At 41.6% G+C, this 14,062-nt stretch overlaps 1 protein-coding gene across 4 annotated transcripts; it reads left to right on the top strand.

Annotated features, from left to right (window-relative positions):
* Positions 1-304: 304 nt before the first annotated feature.
* On the top strand, positions 305-13,898 carry ZFYVE21 (zinc finger FYVE-type containing 21). 4 transcript variants are annotated; one of them, XM_053981682.1, is made up of 8 exons: positions 305-567; positions 6,044-6,094; positions 7,407-7,575; positions 9,264-9,339; positions 9,713-9,804; positions 10,607-10,660; positions 12,132-12,274; positions 13,142-13,897. In XM_053981682.1, exons 1-8 carry the CDS (start codon positions 445-447, stop codon positions 13,175-13,177), a joined length of 744 nt encoding a protein of 247 aa, XP_053837657.1. In that variant the 5' UTR covers positions 305-444; the 3' UTR covers positions 13,178-13,897. The 4 variants fall into 4 exon arrangements, with proteins under 4 accessions (XP_053837657.1, XP_053837659.1, XP_053837656.1 ...); XM_053981681.1 differs by lacking the exon at positions 305-567 and adding an exon at positions 5,244-5,767 and having other exon boundaries at positions 13,142-13,898; XM_053981684.1 differs by lacking the exon at positions 10,607-10,660 and having other exon boundaries at positions 395-567; positions 13,142-13,895.
* The last annotated feature ends 164 nt before the right edge of the window (positions 13,899-14,062 follow it).

Raw genomic sequence — 14,062 nt, 5'->3', positions numbered from 1 at the left:
GCCGCAGGCCAATCAAAGCTCCCTTCAGTGACTGCTCCGGCGGGACAGCCAATGGCAGGGCGCCGCTCGTTCCCCTCCCGCTCCCCGCCGGGAGCGGCGCGGCCGGGCGGGGTCAGAGCCTCGGGCGGGCGCTGCGGCAGCGGCCGCGGGCTCTCAGCGGAGCCGCCCCTCGTGGCCGCGAGGGCCCGCGGCTCGGTGTGCCGCTTCCTGGAACTCGGGGACGCGGCTGTGGCGCCCGCGCCCTTCGCTTCCGGGTTGCGGGGCACGGAGGAGGCGGGACTAGCACGCCAAGGGACACGGGACTGGCTGGCAGGCCCGGGGCGTGTGGGCGGGGCCTGAGCGCCCTGCTTCCCATTGGTTGGCTGCCGTGCCCGTCGCGCAGCGCCGCGCAGCCATTGGGCGGGGCGGCGGCCGTCCCGCGGCGGCGGCGGCGCGCGGGGGAAGATGTCGGGCGGCGACGCGAAGAAGCTGGTGCGCTCCCCGAGCGGGCTGCGCATGGTGCCCGAGCACCGCGCCGCCCGCAGCCCCTTCGGCCTCGACGAGCCGCCCTGGGTGCCCGACAAGGAGGTACCGCCGGGGGCAGGGGCGCCGCGCTTCCCTTTCCCTCCTTCCCGTTCCCCTTTCCCTTCGCTTTTTTATTTCCCTTAGATTAATGGGTTAAAGGACGCGAGGATAGGGCTGTCACTCGTTCTTCAGGGGTGTGCGGCCCCGTCGCGAAAATTCGCCAGCGATTGGTGATTAGAAGTGTAGCGAACTGTGCAGTATTACTTTAAATGCTTATAAAGGTGGTTCTGGAGGCCGTGTACGTTTAAAACTAATTGCATAAATTATTGAAGCGATAAGGCTGAGTTAGAACAGCCCTTCTGGCTCCTGGTGTTCGTAGTGTTAAGCAGTTGTCGAACAACTCAGTCTGTTTTAGTCAACTTTGCTTTTAAATACTTACTAAGCAAACAATGTGATGGTGATATTTTTAATTTCACGTAATGAGAGTTAATCGTTGCCAGTCGCTGCATCCAGATGCACATACAACATAGAATCCATTGTTTGTTTTATTTATTTATTGCCAACGTTTTGTGGTGTGGACACACGCCAGTGCATTTAAATGTGACCGGAATGAAGATTTATTTTAGATGAGCCAGTGTGAATTTAAGCGGGGACTCATCCAACAGAGCCGATACGGACGTGTTTGGTCTGTTCTGTACGGGAACACGGAGTCCTCCTTTGGTTAGGAATGAAGAAGAAAACTTTTTCCTCTGCCTGGTATCTCTTGAAGGCAGAATGTTCTGTGTAAAATAATAATAATAATAATAATGATTCTGGAGGCTCGGTCTGCCAGCACAGTTTGTGCAGCTCAGGCCAGTCTCTGCTGCTATAAAGGGTGGGAGCCGTAAGTCGCTTGATGGTTTGCCCAGAGCAGCCCTTTTTGGCGAGTGAGTGTTCAGCTCATTCTGAACAAGCGATCTGCTGCAGGATCTTCTGGGAATTTTCTCAAGTTGGTCTCTTCCATGCATATTAAAACCTCCGGGCCATCAGCAGCAGCTTTTGCTGCCTTAGGGAAGCGTGGCTAGGGTAAATAAATCTTCAGTGGAGTGTCCTTTGCGGGGCCGGTGTGCTCTGGGGTCTGGGTGTGTGCTGCTCCGAGCACTTCTTGTGCAAAGGTTTTCCCTTCGTGCTGCCTCCCGTGTGCTGCATCCCGTGCACTCACCTGGAAACCCGATTGCTGACACCGTCCTCATCAGGGAATCTCGTTCGTGTAACAATTGAAATTGCTTTTGTCCCTGACCTTCGGAGTGCAGTTCAGCCTCTCGGTAGTCCGTGATTATAGCAGACCAGTTTCATTAAGGAAACCAAAGTACCTCTAACGCACTTTTAATATGCACAACCATCTTAATTCAGCTAAAGATTGGGGATTGTGGTAGAATCTGTTTAAACTAGTTAGATATATATAGAGAATTAAGTCTGTATATTTTATATACATCAGTCTGATGTGTGTTGTTAGTTTGAATTTTATATTACAGTTCTATTGTTGGTATTCATTCTCCTTAAAATTCAACTTTTCCCCTGTAGTCTGCTGATCTATAGGCTGAGGGTGTTGGATTGTGACTGAATGTGCTCTGTGATATTTGCTGTTGAGAGGAAGTGTGATAGAGGTAAATATTTTAAATGCATTTGTTAATGCAAGGTTAAGATTATGAATTGTTATTTTGTGGTTAGTTATTTTGCTAAGTTTCTGGAAGTATATTAGAGTTCTGACATACCTTTGGTTAACAATTGCCAAACATGTTACAAGCTTTTCCCTTAAATATAGGAGGTATGTGATACACCAGGTATCTTATAAATTCCATGTTTTTGTTAAGAACAATTAAATTTAAAGAGACAGAGTTACTTAGGCAGTGGATTAGTTGAGGATGCTTGCTCTTGTTACCATGTCAGACATAATTAAAAATGAAGTGTCTATGTCCAAGACAAGACCTTGAGTGGTATTAGCAAATTCTGATCTGGCTTTTCAAATCCATTGGCTTTTGCTGTGCAGCCAGTAACACTCACAAAATCCAGTAGCTTTATTTTTCTTATGCAAGAAGAGTCAATTGGCTTATTTTTTTAAATTAAGGCCACCTAAGAATTATGGCATTTGGTAGTTTTGTGCAGCTCATACAGCACTGAAATATAATTTCAAAAAGTTTTAAATTTTTTTAATCACAAGTTTATGCAGTCTTAAAATATCAGTAACCATGAGGAATTTGAAATGCAAGGCTGAAGCAGGACTACTAAAAACTTTACTTTTTAAAGTAATCTTATTTGTAATACAGGTAATGAGTTGAGGGGGATTTATGAAATTCGGTGCTGAGCATCAGGACAGAGCTTAAAATGTTGGTCTCTGCATGTGCCTTGTCTGACTCAGAATTTCTTTGTTAATCACCAGCAGAGCTTAATTGATGATATTTCTCTTAAGGAAATTGAGCAAAATGTGTCAGTTTGCCTGCAGAGGTGGCCAAACCTTGTGATATCCAGCTGTGTACCAGATGTTTCTGTGGCTGAGGAACATTGTGTGCTGCAGAGGAGCTGACAGATGTGGTGGAAGGGTTCCCTGGGCTCCTCGGTGGCTGCAGGAGGGAACTGAGCTCTCCTGGCTCCTCTCCTGGCTCAGGCTCTGGGAGGGGCACTGGTTGTGTGGCAGAGCTGCCCTTGGACTCCTGGCAAAATCCAGGCTCAGGCAGTGTCAGAGAGCACCTGAGCTCTGTCTGCCCTGTGTTTGCATCCTGCCCTTTCCCCCTCTGTTCTCAGCTGCTTTGGCCAGGTGTGTTCAGGTGGGATTTCCTGAACTTCCTTGATTGCACAGGTTCACTGTGTTAAGGAGCTCAGCCAGGTGTTCCCATGCATCACTTCTAGAACCACTCTGTTACTATTTATGCAAATAAAGCATGTGAAGTGTAACTATAGATTCCTGTCCATCGATGGGATTCTCACCTCTGGCTGGATCTGTGGGATTATGGAAATAAGTTATCACACTTGAGCAAACCCACGAGAAGTTTGCAGTGAACCAGCTCTTGGTATTTTTAAATTAATGCCAAAATCCAACAGCTGTTGGATGTTCTTCTATTTTCCTCTTTCTAGATGAAGTAATTTGATATTGATATTGGTGGTTGAGTGCACGTGAAATGAATTTACTTCTGACATGAATTCTTATTTAATTTCTTGCTTCACATCTTTTTGTTTGAACACATGAGAAGTAACTTGGACATTGTGTTTCCTTCTTTTTTAATGTGGTAAAACCCCTCCAAGCAATAAAACTTAATTCAATGCAAGTTGCTCTCTAATTATGTCAGTGTATGGATGAATAGGAAGGATTCATCTTTCAACATGTTCTCAATAAATATCTTGTCCCAGGCAAAGCAGAAGTTGACATTATGCAAATGGTTCACTCTGTTCTGGTTACTTAAAGCAGAAATACCTCAAAGGAACAGTATCTTGAGCTTGCTTGTGTCAGAACATTTTCCTAGGAAAATCCCATTTTGCAATGCCAGCTACCGTGTGCTACTTGACTTGTGATTTATTTAGGACTGCTGTTTGTATCAGGCAGGGCTATCATCATGGGTCTGGCATTCAGAAATATTTTTCTGTAGTTTGTGTTAAATACGAGGATGGATAATTTTGTTCCTACCTAAAAACTACTTTTATGTTTAGCATAGCATTCTGTATGAAATCTATGTAGAGGAGTTTGGGTTTGATTTTTTTTTTCACCTCTAGCTTGTGACTTGTGCTTTTTGCATTTTGACAAAAACCAAATAACGCCCCCCCCCCCCCCCCCCCAAAAATCCAGTCCAGGCGAACCAAAAAATCATCACCACCACCAAAACCCAACGAAAAAATCCCAAATATTTTCATTAAGAAAATTAATTACAACTCGGGTAAGTTCAAGGCATACCAAAATTATTGCCAGGTCCAGTTCCCAGGCAGGCTATTAAACTACATGTCAAAAATTAAAACAAGGTAGAACAGAACATGATATTAGCTGTAGAGTTCTACTTGTTACAGAGGTGAAACCTGGTGTATGCTGGAATTGCTTCACGCAGACCTTACTTATCAGTGAGTATTGAATTAACCTTTTCTGCAGCCATTGTGAAAAGATGTGTTTGGATGCCTCAGTTCAGTGTTAGTTAAAACAATTCAGGAACACTTGTGGTGCTCTTCTGTGTGGGATTTAGAAACAGCTTGTTGTAACAAATTCTGCAAGTAGGTGTTTACGTTCCACGGCAGTGACTGCCATTGCTGTCTAATGTGTTAAACGTCTGTTTAGACAGCAGAGCCTTTCATATAAACTATTGCCAATTGTTAACAAGCTTACACTTCAAAAGGACATGAAAAATTTCTGGAGAATTTTTAATTTAGCTGCTGTAATATTTTCTTGACTGCAGATGTTGAACTTGTGACAGCGATTGAGCATCTGCTGGAGCAAAAGTCCCTGAATAGAAGCTGTTGTAGCCTGAGGGGATTTATAGAAGAAAAAGGGTTAATTATTGAAATATGTTAATTAAAGGCAAAGGGTGATTACTGTGTGCTTAGCAAATAGCACCTGCTCAGCTTAGGGCATGTGGTTAAGAGGACATTCTGCTGTAGTCTGAGATAGTCTGGCTTGAAGAGTTTGGGTTTATAGAGTTATAAAACCTAGTACAGGATCTAACCATGTTCTCCTGAGTAAGATGTCAGGCATAATTTTGCATTAATATTTGCAAGTAAATATAGCAAGAATTGTATTATAGGCCTCAGACACTGGGGTTTGATATGGTAGATAAAAATATGTAAAGTTTTGTTGAAAATCCGCTGACCTAAGGGTTGGGTATCGACCTGTGGTAGGTGAATTTCTGTACAGAAAATTTTGATTGTCCAACAGTCACTGATCACTTCTGGTCGTTAACACAGTCAAAACTGTCACCCCTTAAACTCTACTTAGTTGGAAGAGAGAAACTCCTTCAGTTTTTTTCTGTCACTTTTTTGAAAGGAGTGTGGGTGTAAGTTTGTTTTAGGAAGAGATATTTCAGGAAGTGACTTTTTGTAGCTGGAATAAGCATTAGGTCTTGGTGGCTTGGAAGAAAACCAAATATCTCTTAGCATGTTTCGAAAATGTGTGAGTCTTGAGAGCATTAAATTGTGTAAACAACGTTTTGGCGAGTCAGCAGAGCATCGTATTCAAGTGAGGACAACTTACAGAAAACCAGTTGACTCTGGAATATGGGACTGTCTGGATAGCCAAACGTTATCAAGAATGGTAAGTAGTTCTGAGATGTAGTTTTGCCTGCTGGCAGGATGCACTATTCATTAGGGGGAAGTTTGGCAGCTTTTTTTTCGTCTTGCAAATGGAGATGACATTATTTTGCTACATCAATATTAAATGAAAGCCATCCATAGTGAAAAGATAAGGGATGGAAATTTGTTGGAGGTGTTTCTTTATGGGGCATAATATAAAGCTCATTCTTTGTATATGGTGGTAGAATTAAAGGTTTAAAAAAAATGTAGACTAATCTTAGTTTGTACTGTTTTCCAGTGCCCAAGATGTATGCAGTGTGATACAAAATTTGACTTCATAACTAGAAAGGTAAGATAAATTAATGAAATATGAAGCCGTAAATGTTGCAAAATACTAAAATTGACATATTTTGAAAAGTAAACCAGGATTTGCCTTTAGTTTGGAAGAGAGAAATTCCAATTAAAGTAGAAAGTGTAAACTACATAATTAGACTCACTGGATGAAGAGAAAACACTAACATTAAATTCTGTTTATTAATGGTAAGAGGTCACTGTGGAATGCAGACTGGTGTGCAGAATATGACATGCAGAATTCTGCAAAGTACCCTCCCAAGGAAGGCCAGCAGTGATTTTTAGGAGGGAACATAATTCCTTTGTATAATTACATTGACACTTTGTTAACACAGGCTTACAAAAGCGAAGAAAAATGTGGAAGTGTGACTTGTAGCGCAGTGACATAGTCCATGTTTTTTAATTTAATTGTTTGGAGGGAGAGGGAAGGAGAAATTTTAAACCAGACACACTCATATTATACCAGATGACAAGCTGCTGGGTTTCCCTTGTGTTAGCTGTTGGAAGCAATTGGAGATAGCCTTAGGAAATAGGTACTCCAGAGAGTTTTGCAGAACATTAGGAAGGAAAGCCTAACACTGACCAAAAGTGCAGTGTTATCCGTTCCTTGTATCAAACTTTCAGGCTTGCTTTGAGCCACAGATGAGTTCCTGCTTGCCTGGGAGTACTTGTTCTGTCATGAGAGCTTGCATCAGGAAGATCTACTGGCACTGTCACACCCCAGCAGTGATCTGGAGCACAGGCCACTGGTTGCAGATTTAGGGGCTGTGAAACTGCACTACTCGTTCTGGTTTCACAACTTCACTGGATTTGTGCTGTGCTGCCTGATACTTCTGATAAAAGGAGAAGCTTTAGGTTCTAAGTGTGAAGATTCTTATACTTTTCCTTTGGGAGAAACTTGAGAATAAGTTTTAAAAAGAGAAGAATAATATTTTCAGTTGAAGAAGAACAGAAACCTCAGTTGAAGTTCTCCAAGATCTTTTGTCAGAAGTGGGAAAGGACCTGGAAACCACTCTTCTCATGGGTTTTTATTGACAGGAAGGTGAAGTATTTACTGGACACCAGAGAAGCCCTTTCCTGTCTTTTCTGCTCCAGAAGCATCTTTACAGAGTGCCAGCAAAGGCTTAGAGTGCTGCTGTTCATATTATACTCAGTATTTTGTGTTCAACCTCAAGAGCTTCCTGTCTGCCACTGTAGCAGTTAATTTCTTCTACCTGTCCCTCAACATGCACATTTCACACCTGAGAAACTTGTAGTAACCTATCCATTTGCTTTGTAAATAAGTAAAGGCAGTGTTCTCTCGTGCTTAGCATCACTGCCGAAGGTGTGGGAAGTGTTTCTGTGACAAGTGCTGCAGTAAAAAAGTGCCTCTGCCTCGCATGTGCTTCGTGGACCCCGTGCGCCAGTGTGCGGAGTGCGCCCTGGTCTCGCAGAAGGAGACGGAGTTCTACGACAGACAGCTCAAAGTGCTCATGAATGGTAAGCACCCAGTGCTCCTCTTTGCATTTATTCAAATTGCAGTGAGCAGCAAGAGCAGTGCTTCTTCTCCAGCCAAGCTGTGGTTTTGTCTCCTCTTTGTCACGCCTCTTGTTTTTTAGTTAATGATTTTGTGTTGCTGGTTTATTTAGAGAGAGGTTCACACTTTGTAGGCAATGTTTGCACCTCAGTTTGTACTTCTTGGTCTTTAGGAAGAGTGATTTAATTAATGACAAATATTTCATACCTGTGAGAACAGATGAGTGTGCAGTTGGCATTTTCCTTGAAATAATGCATCTTTTAGCCATATTCCTGTTACATTAAACAAGGATGAAAAATACTTTAGAGAATATTTTAATCTTTTCAGACAAGATATAGTGCTTGTTTCAAGCTTCATGTGAGAGCTTTGATCTTGTCCATGGCCTACAGCTGTGGTTGATGGCAGAGTACTCAACTTTCCATAGGTTTAAACCTTCATGCAATACAGTAATTCATGTTCTGGTTATATTAAGAAAGTTGAAACTTCAGTTTTTAAAAGTCTGTGATCCTTCAGTGCCTTTTTGATGATCTCTCAGCATGATGCCAATGTGCATAATGGGCAAGTTAAGCCCCACATGTGATGGCCATGGATGTTCCTGGGGAGATCCTGGGTTCAGAAGGGAGTGTGTTCATCCTGGAGCACATAAATCATTCTTCACTCTGCTTTGCCATGAAGGCGTAGATGAGTTTTTAAATCACATCTTTAAAACTGAAGACTTTTTTTTTAAAGCTTGTCCTGTTTGCTTTCATGTTCTGAAGTTGTTCTGACTTGCTGTAGAGCCACAGATCGTGGTCAGAGAGGTGGTGATGGTGGCTGTACTGTCCTTCTCCAGCCTTGGTGCTGCAATCTCTGTCTCACTTCAGCAGCACGGGGTCTGTGAGCCTGGGTGAACTGGGAAGTAACAAGGTGAAACACCAAGGCTGCATGGTTCATGTTATGGAGATGGACTGCAGACCATTTGGCAGAGCTGGATGTTAGTTTCTTCATTTCCCAGGCCAGCAGTGTTGGGATTAGGTAATACAGGGAGCATGAGGCATGGAGGAAGCAAAGGGGTCGGGCGTGTAGGGCTGCTTGGAGTTCTGAGTCACTTCTCTAGTGTAGCAACAGTGACTTTCCCCTTGCCAAAGCAGTTTTGAAGGGGAAGAATCAACATGAAGGCTGAAGTTCATTGACCTCACAATAAGACTGAGCCAGCCTTCAGTAATGAAAAAAAGATGTCTTTACAGTTTCTTAAGCATAGAACTGAAGGTCACATCCTGCTATTAAATTGTTTTTTTTTTTTTTAATACAGAAACAATAATTTGTGTTACAGTGATCACAGAGGGTCTTTAATTGCCTGTCTTTGCCACCTCCAAATCTCTTCTCACTTTTAAAAGATTCCTCTTGGATATCATCTGCATTTCTGCACATGGGAGAAATTTCTCACATAGGAGAAATTGCATAGCATAAAAGGTCCTGTAAGTCAGAACATGATAATTAAAGATCAGCTTTTTATACTTGAGTGTTTTGCTGATGTTAAACAGTTTAATATTTCAGTTATTCTTATGTCACTCAATTCAGTGTATTAGTAAGTAGAAGTTAGCTGTTCTTTCTGATACTTGAATGTTGCTTCTTGAATTCTGTATTAGAATACTAAAACATTTCTTTCCAGGTGCTACATTCTTTGTAACTCTGGGAGCATCTGATAAATCTGAGCTCATGGTTTGTCGACTTTCCAACAACCAGAGGTGAGAAAGATTTATAGAAACTGCACTTGTAAACTATAGCATTGTTGTACTTACAGCTCTATTCTTACATAATAGCCTAAAAAAATAGGAGAGTAACATGCCCTGAGGATGTTGGACAGAGTAATCGGTCTGAAAGGGTAGATCCAACAATAGTGGAATGTTTGTTTGAATTTACTAACAGTGTGGATCAGAATGTCTTGGAAGGGTGACATTTCAATTAAAAGTAGTATTTTCTGCTTGATTTCTATCCCTCCTCACCCCAAAGAACACAAAAACAGTGTCACAGAGAGATTGTTTTATTTTTTTCCTTTGATTTGGAATTGATATTGTAGGGAAAAAAAAGTGAAAAAACCCTTTTTCTTCTATTATGTAGATACCTGATTTTGGATGGAGACAGCCATTATGAAATTGAAATTATACAGATTTCAACTGTTCAGATACTTACAGAGGGATTTACTCCTGGAGGTAAATTTTCTTTTAATATAAATGAACTATTAAGAAAAAAAAAGAAATGAAGCTGCAGTTATTGAGCTAGACAGTGCATTCAGTGTGTAACTGTGTTGGTTACAACTGCTGTCAGAATAGAGCAGAGTTTGTGAGACCCTGTCCCAGGTGGCTGCTGGGATTTGGGGGAACACCTAAAGATTGAGAAGTTCCCCTACAGCCTTAAACTGGAAGAGCCTCTTGATAAACCTGAGTAAGGGTGGTTGTACCTGTTCCCTTGGGTATGTACAAATATTTACTGATTTAAGAGCTCATAGGAGGGAACCGTTAGTCTTTGGTAGCTTCCATTTCAGAATCCAGCTGGGATTTTGCCTTGACTGGTACATTGTTAACAGAATGAAATGGGGGAGGGGGAGCAAACAGTTGAACTATCCTTTCTTAATTTCATTCAAGACGAAGGGGTGGCCAAATGAAACTGGTAACATCTAAACTGGAGTGCAGCAACTTACTGCCCCATCTCTTACCAGATTTTAGAGTATTTCAGGATGAACCTGAATATGAATTGACTGAAATGAGAACAAACAAGGTCAGGAATTTCAATAATTGTTCTTTATCAGCACTTCTGTCACTGCTGGGTTTTTCTAATTGCACAGCCCATCTGTGCATTATTCAGTCAGTACAGCATGTTAACTTGAATAAACTTACCTTGGTATTTAAATCAACCAGGTATATTGCTGAGTCACTTAATGCTCCTGTAATTCCTTGTTCACTACTCTTCTGACTGCTTTATCTCTCTTCTGCCTGCCTTCCTTCTTGATGGTAGAAAAAGATACTCACACTTACACCAGCCTTCTGGAGAGCCAGCCTGTTACTGAAGGTATCTGCAGTGCCTTTCAGCATGACTCACCCAAGCATGTCATGACCCCCTCACCTCTTTTTTTCTCTGTAGTGCTGATTATTTGCTTGATCCATAATTGCTGTTCAACTTGAGTTATGTTCATAAGTCTGACATGTATCTGTTCCTTCCCATATGTCTGTTTAATAAACCAAGAGTGAATGTTTTGTAACACTCTGGAGGAGAACTAAGGTACTCAAAGCCTTCTTTAGACCAAAGTGTTGTTGTCCATGCTGGGAGAAGGAAAGATGAGAAATGGTATCTGCAGTAGTACACAATGTTACAGATCACCTGCTTCAGCAAGTTGCTGAATTTGGCATACTAGAAATGAATATATTCCCTGTGTGCTGTCTGGAAAGGCTTTGCACTGAAACTGTTAATTAATGGCTTGCTTTTACACAACTTGAAAAGAAAAGCCTCTTTGTTATGCAAGGTGTATTCTGTCTTAGTAATGCCAGACATGGGCAAACTGATCAAGGTTGTAGGTGTGTGATTTCCACTGGTTTATCCTTCAGTAGAGCCTTAATCCATTATTCTGATCAGTAGGTGCAGAGAAGCAATTGATGAAGTTGAATTTCCATTTATCCTAGGAGAGTAGAAAACAGCTCTTTTATAAACCCTGCTGTGGGCTTCTGATTGGGTTAGGTGTACTAACAGCACTAACTAGATTGAGTTTGGCTTAGATTGTGATTTGTTTTGGCTCCCCAGATAATGCAGTAACAGCCTCCAGGAGCCCTCTCAGGCAGACACTTCTAAAAAGAGCTGTGTAAGAAGTGTCCTGTGTTCCTAGGGCTTAGTTTATGCTCCACTGCTGCAGGAAGTAATGACAGTAATGTGTCATTCTAAAAGTTCTGGTTAAATGTCTCTATTTTTGCTTTGGTTTATCTTCATCTCTGCAGCCTCAGCAAGAGAGATACTAACACCTTGCTTATTGAGCTCTTGGCAGAGCAGAGTCTTTGGCAGCAATTTCCTTCAGGAAGTAAATGATATTGCCAGCTGTTCTCTAGCCTTATGTAAGCATCATTCCCAAACTTTGCCAGGTGTGGAGGGACTGCTGCCTGCTGTGCCAAGCTGTATCCAGCAGGACCCTGCTTTGCCATCAGCTTGGTTGGACCCTAAGCCTACAGACTGCAGGCTACCATAGGAAACCGTGGTATCAATGTCTTACCATGGTGATAATAAATAACGAGGGTGTTCCAGGTGTGTGGCTTTACCTGAAGGCTGATTCAAGTTCTGCCTTGGTGCTTGGCAGAGAAAATGAAACAATATGAGGCTGCAGGTTCTACTGCCTGGCACTATGAGCCATGGTCATGAGCTCCTCAGATCCAGCAGCTGCTTGTGCTCTGAACTGAGCAATGAGCACATTTCTCCAAACATACTCATGAGCTGGAAAATGTTGTGTTACTTAGTTGGTAAAACCTGCTGCTGTTCCAGATGTTATTTCTCTTTTCAGGAGGCAACACTCGTGCCATAGGAATGATCCTGCAGTACAAGGTACCAGGGTCGGAGGAGGTGACACAGATGAAGTTTACTGCTGGTGAAGACTTCAGCTGTAACAAGAAGCTGTCAGCAGCCTGGCTTGCAGCTATGCATAAGGTAGGCAAAGTAGCCAAAACTTAGACAAGGATGAAGAAAATCTTTATATAGGGTGTTTAGCAGCACCAGAGAGAGCATTCAGCCTTAGGAGTACTTCTGTTATTTTTTTTATCAAGGACTTCAGGGCCTTGTTGCTTAGAAAACAGAAGCTATGGCTGGGTGTAATGAACATGACTTTAACTTCCTGCTCAGAGACCTGAAGAATTTATGCACGCTGAAGGGTTTCCCAAGATCTTATGTATGTTATTAGATGAAAAGAACTAAGAATGTGGCTTTAAACTTACTTGGATTTTGTTACTGGCTGAAGAATGAGCACTATGAAATACTCATTTGACCCTAAGTTCAGCTAATTGTTTTTACTACTTCATGAAGGTTGAAAGAAGTTGTTTATTTTTGGAAATGGAAGACTTTAATTTTTTGGTGCTAGGCCCTGCATGGGTAATGAAACTGAGGGTTCATATTTCCTAAATCAGAGTTATGGTGGGAAACAAACTAAAGCTACATTCAAATCAGTCACCTGATCGATTGCTGATCAGGTGATTGCTGTAATTTATAGTGTATATGGGCAGGTTTGTGGCTCTTTGCTGCTTTATTGCCATTTTAGAACTCCCCAGGTCCCCCTACCCCAGCTTTTACTCAACTCAGCACAGTGTGCTCAAACTTCCTATCACCATGCAAGTGCATTCAGCACTTCCTGGATGCTAGTACATGCCTCAGATGGAGACAAATAGAGAAGAATTAGGAAATTAGAAAAATAAGAAGAATTGAAAGCCCTGGATTTAAAGGAGGTTTTTGGAGGCGTAGGAAGCAGATAAAGTGGCTGCAAGTGAAACTTCAGTTTAAACTGACATTTTCCCTTTCTGTTAGGCAACAAAACTTCTCTACGAGTCTCGGGACCAGTGAGAACTGCAGATGTGGCCTCCTGAGGGCACACACAGACACCAGCCTCCACAGACCTGCCTCTCACTTTGTGCTGATTTGATAGCTGGAAATATTTGCTGTTCTTGTCTCTCTCATTCCAGTGTGGTTCATTATGTAAGAACTGGCAAATGCAATGTGAGTATTTTTTTGAACCATGAGTATTCACGGTAGTGTGCAATATGTATACAGTTAATGCTTTAAACAGCCTCACCTTCTAAGACTTTGTATATTTTGTTAAGCCTTTACTGGCACTTAATATGAAAGTGACCTGCACTACAGCTAATGTACAGCACAACTTTTTTAGTAACCATTATATATACTGTTTGCTACAGGAAGCAAACAAATGTGTATATCTCTTCTGCAGAGAATAGCTTTTGGGTATAGATCTCAGGTTTTTCCCTCTATCCAAATGTTTAAAATCAATGTACAAAAAAATCTGCCTTAGATATGATTTTATAGAAATCACATGAGTTTTTTTAAACATTTAATTTTAAACATCTAAATATTTCACCAAATACCACCGAATTGACTTACATGAACTTGACCTTGAAACTTCACTTCTGTAATAAGCTTCCAGAATAATTTTTAGTTTTGTATTTTCTTTTTTGGTAACTAGCTTTTGTTAATCTGTTATGCTACCTGAAATTGTATACAATTTAATGTACAAATATGAATAAATTAATTCACTTATTTAAAAAAAGAGGTGCTATTTAATTTTGTAATATACAACTTCTATAGTAATGGCCGCCATGGTCCCTGAACTCTGAAAATTTTCACTTTTCCTAAAGTAAACACTAATTTTAGTTCTAAGCTGATTTGTCCCAATTGGAATACTGGGATACTAGTGTGTAAGCACATCTTCAGTGA

The sequence above is a fragment of the Vidua macroura genome, chromosome 6 (genome assembly GCF_024509145.1).
Source record: "Vidua macroura isolate BioBank_ID:100142 chromosome 6, ASM2450914v1, whole genome shotgun sequence".
Lineage (NCBI taxonomy): Eukaryota > Metazoa > Chordata > Aves > Passeriformes > Viduidae > Vidua > Vidua macroura.
The sequence above is the reverse complement of the archived record's forward strand: the minus strand, read 5'-3'. Positions and strand labels throughout refer to the sequence as shown.

Bases quoted from the DNA above. Each gene is read 5' to 3' on its own strand.
- ZFYVE21 (XM_053981681.1), top strand. From the start codon at position 5,612: ATGTTTCGAAAATGTGTGAGTCTTGAGAGCATTAAATTGTGTAAACAA. The intron at 6,095-7,406 runs GTAAGATAAATT...TCTCGTGCTTAG, and splicing joins TTGACTTCATAACTAGAAAG to CATCACTGCCGAAGGTGTGG. The intron at 7,576-9,263 runs GTAAGCACCCAG...ATTTCTTTCCAG, and splicing joins GCTCAAAGTGCTCATGAATG to GTGCTACATTCTTTGTAACT.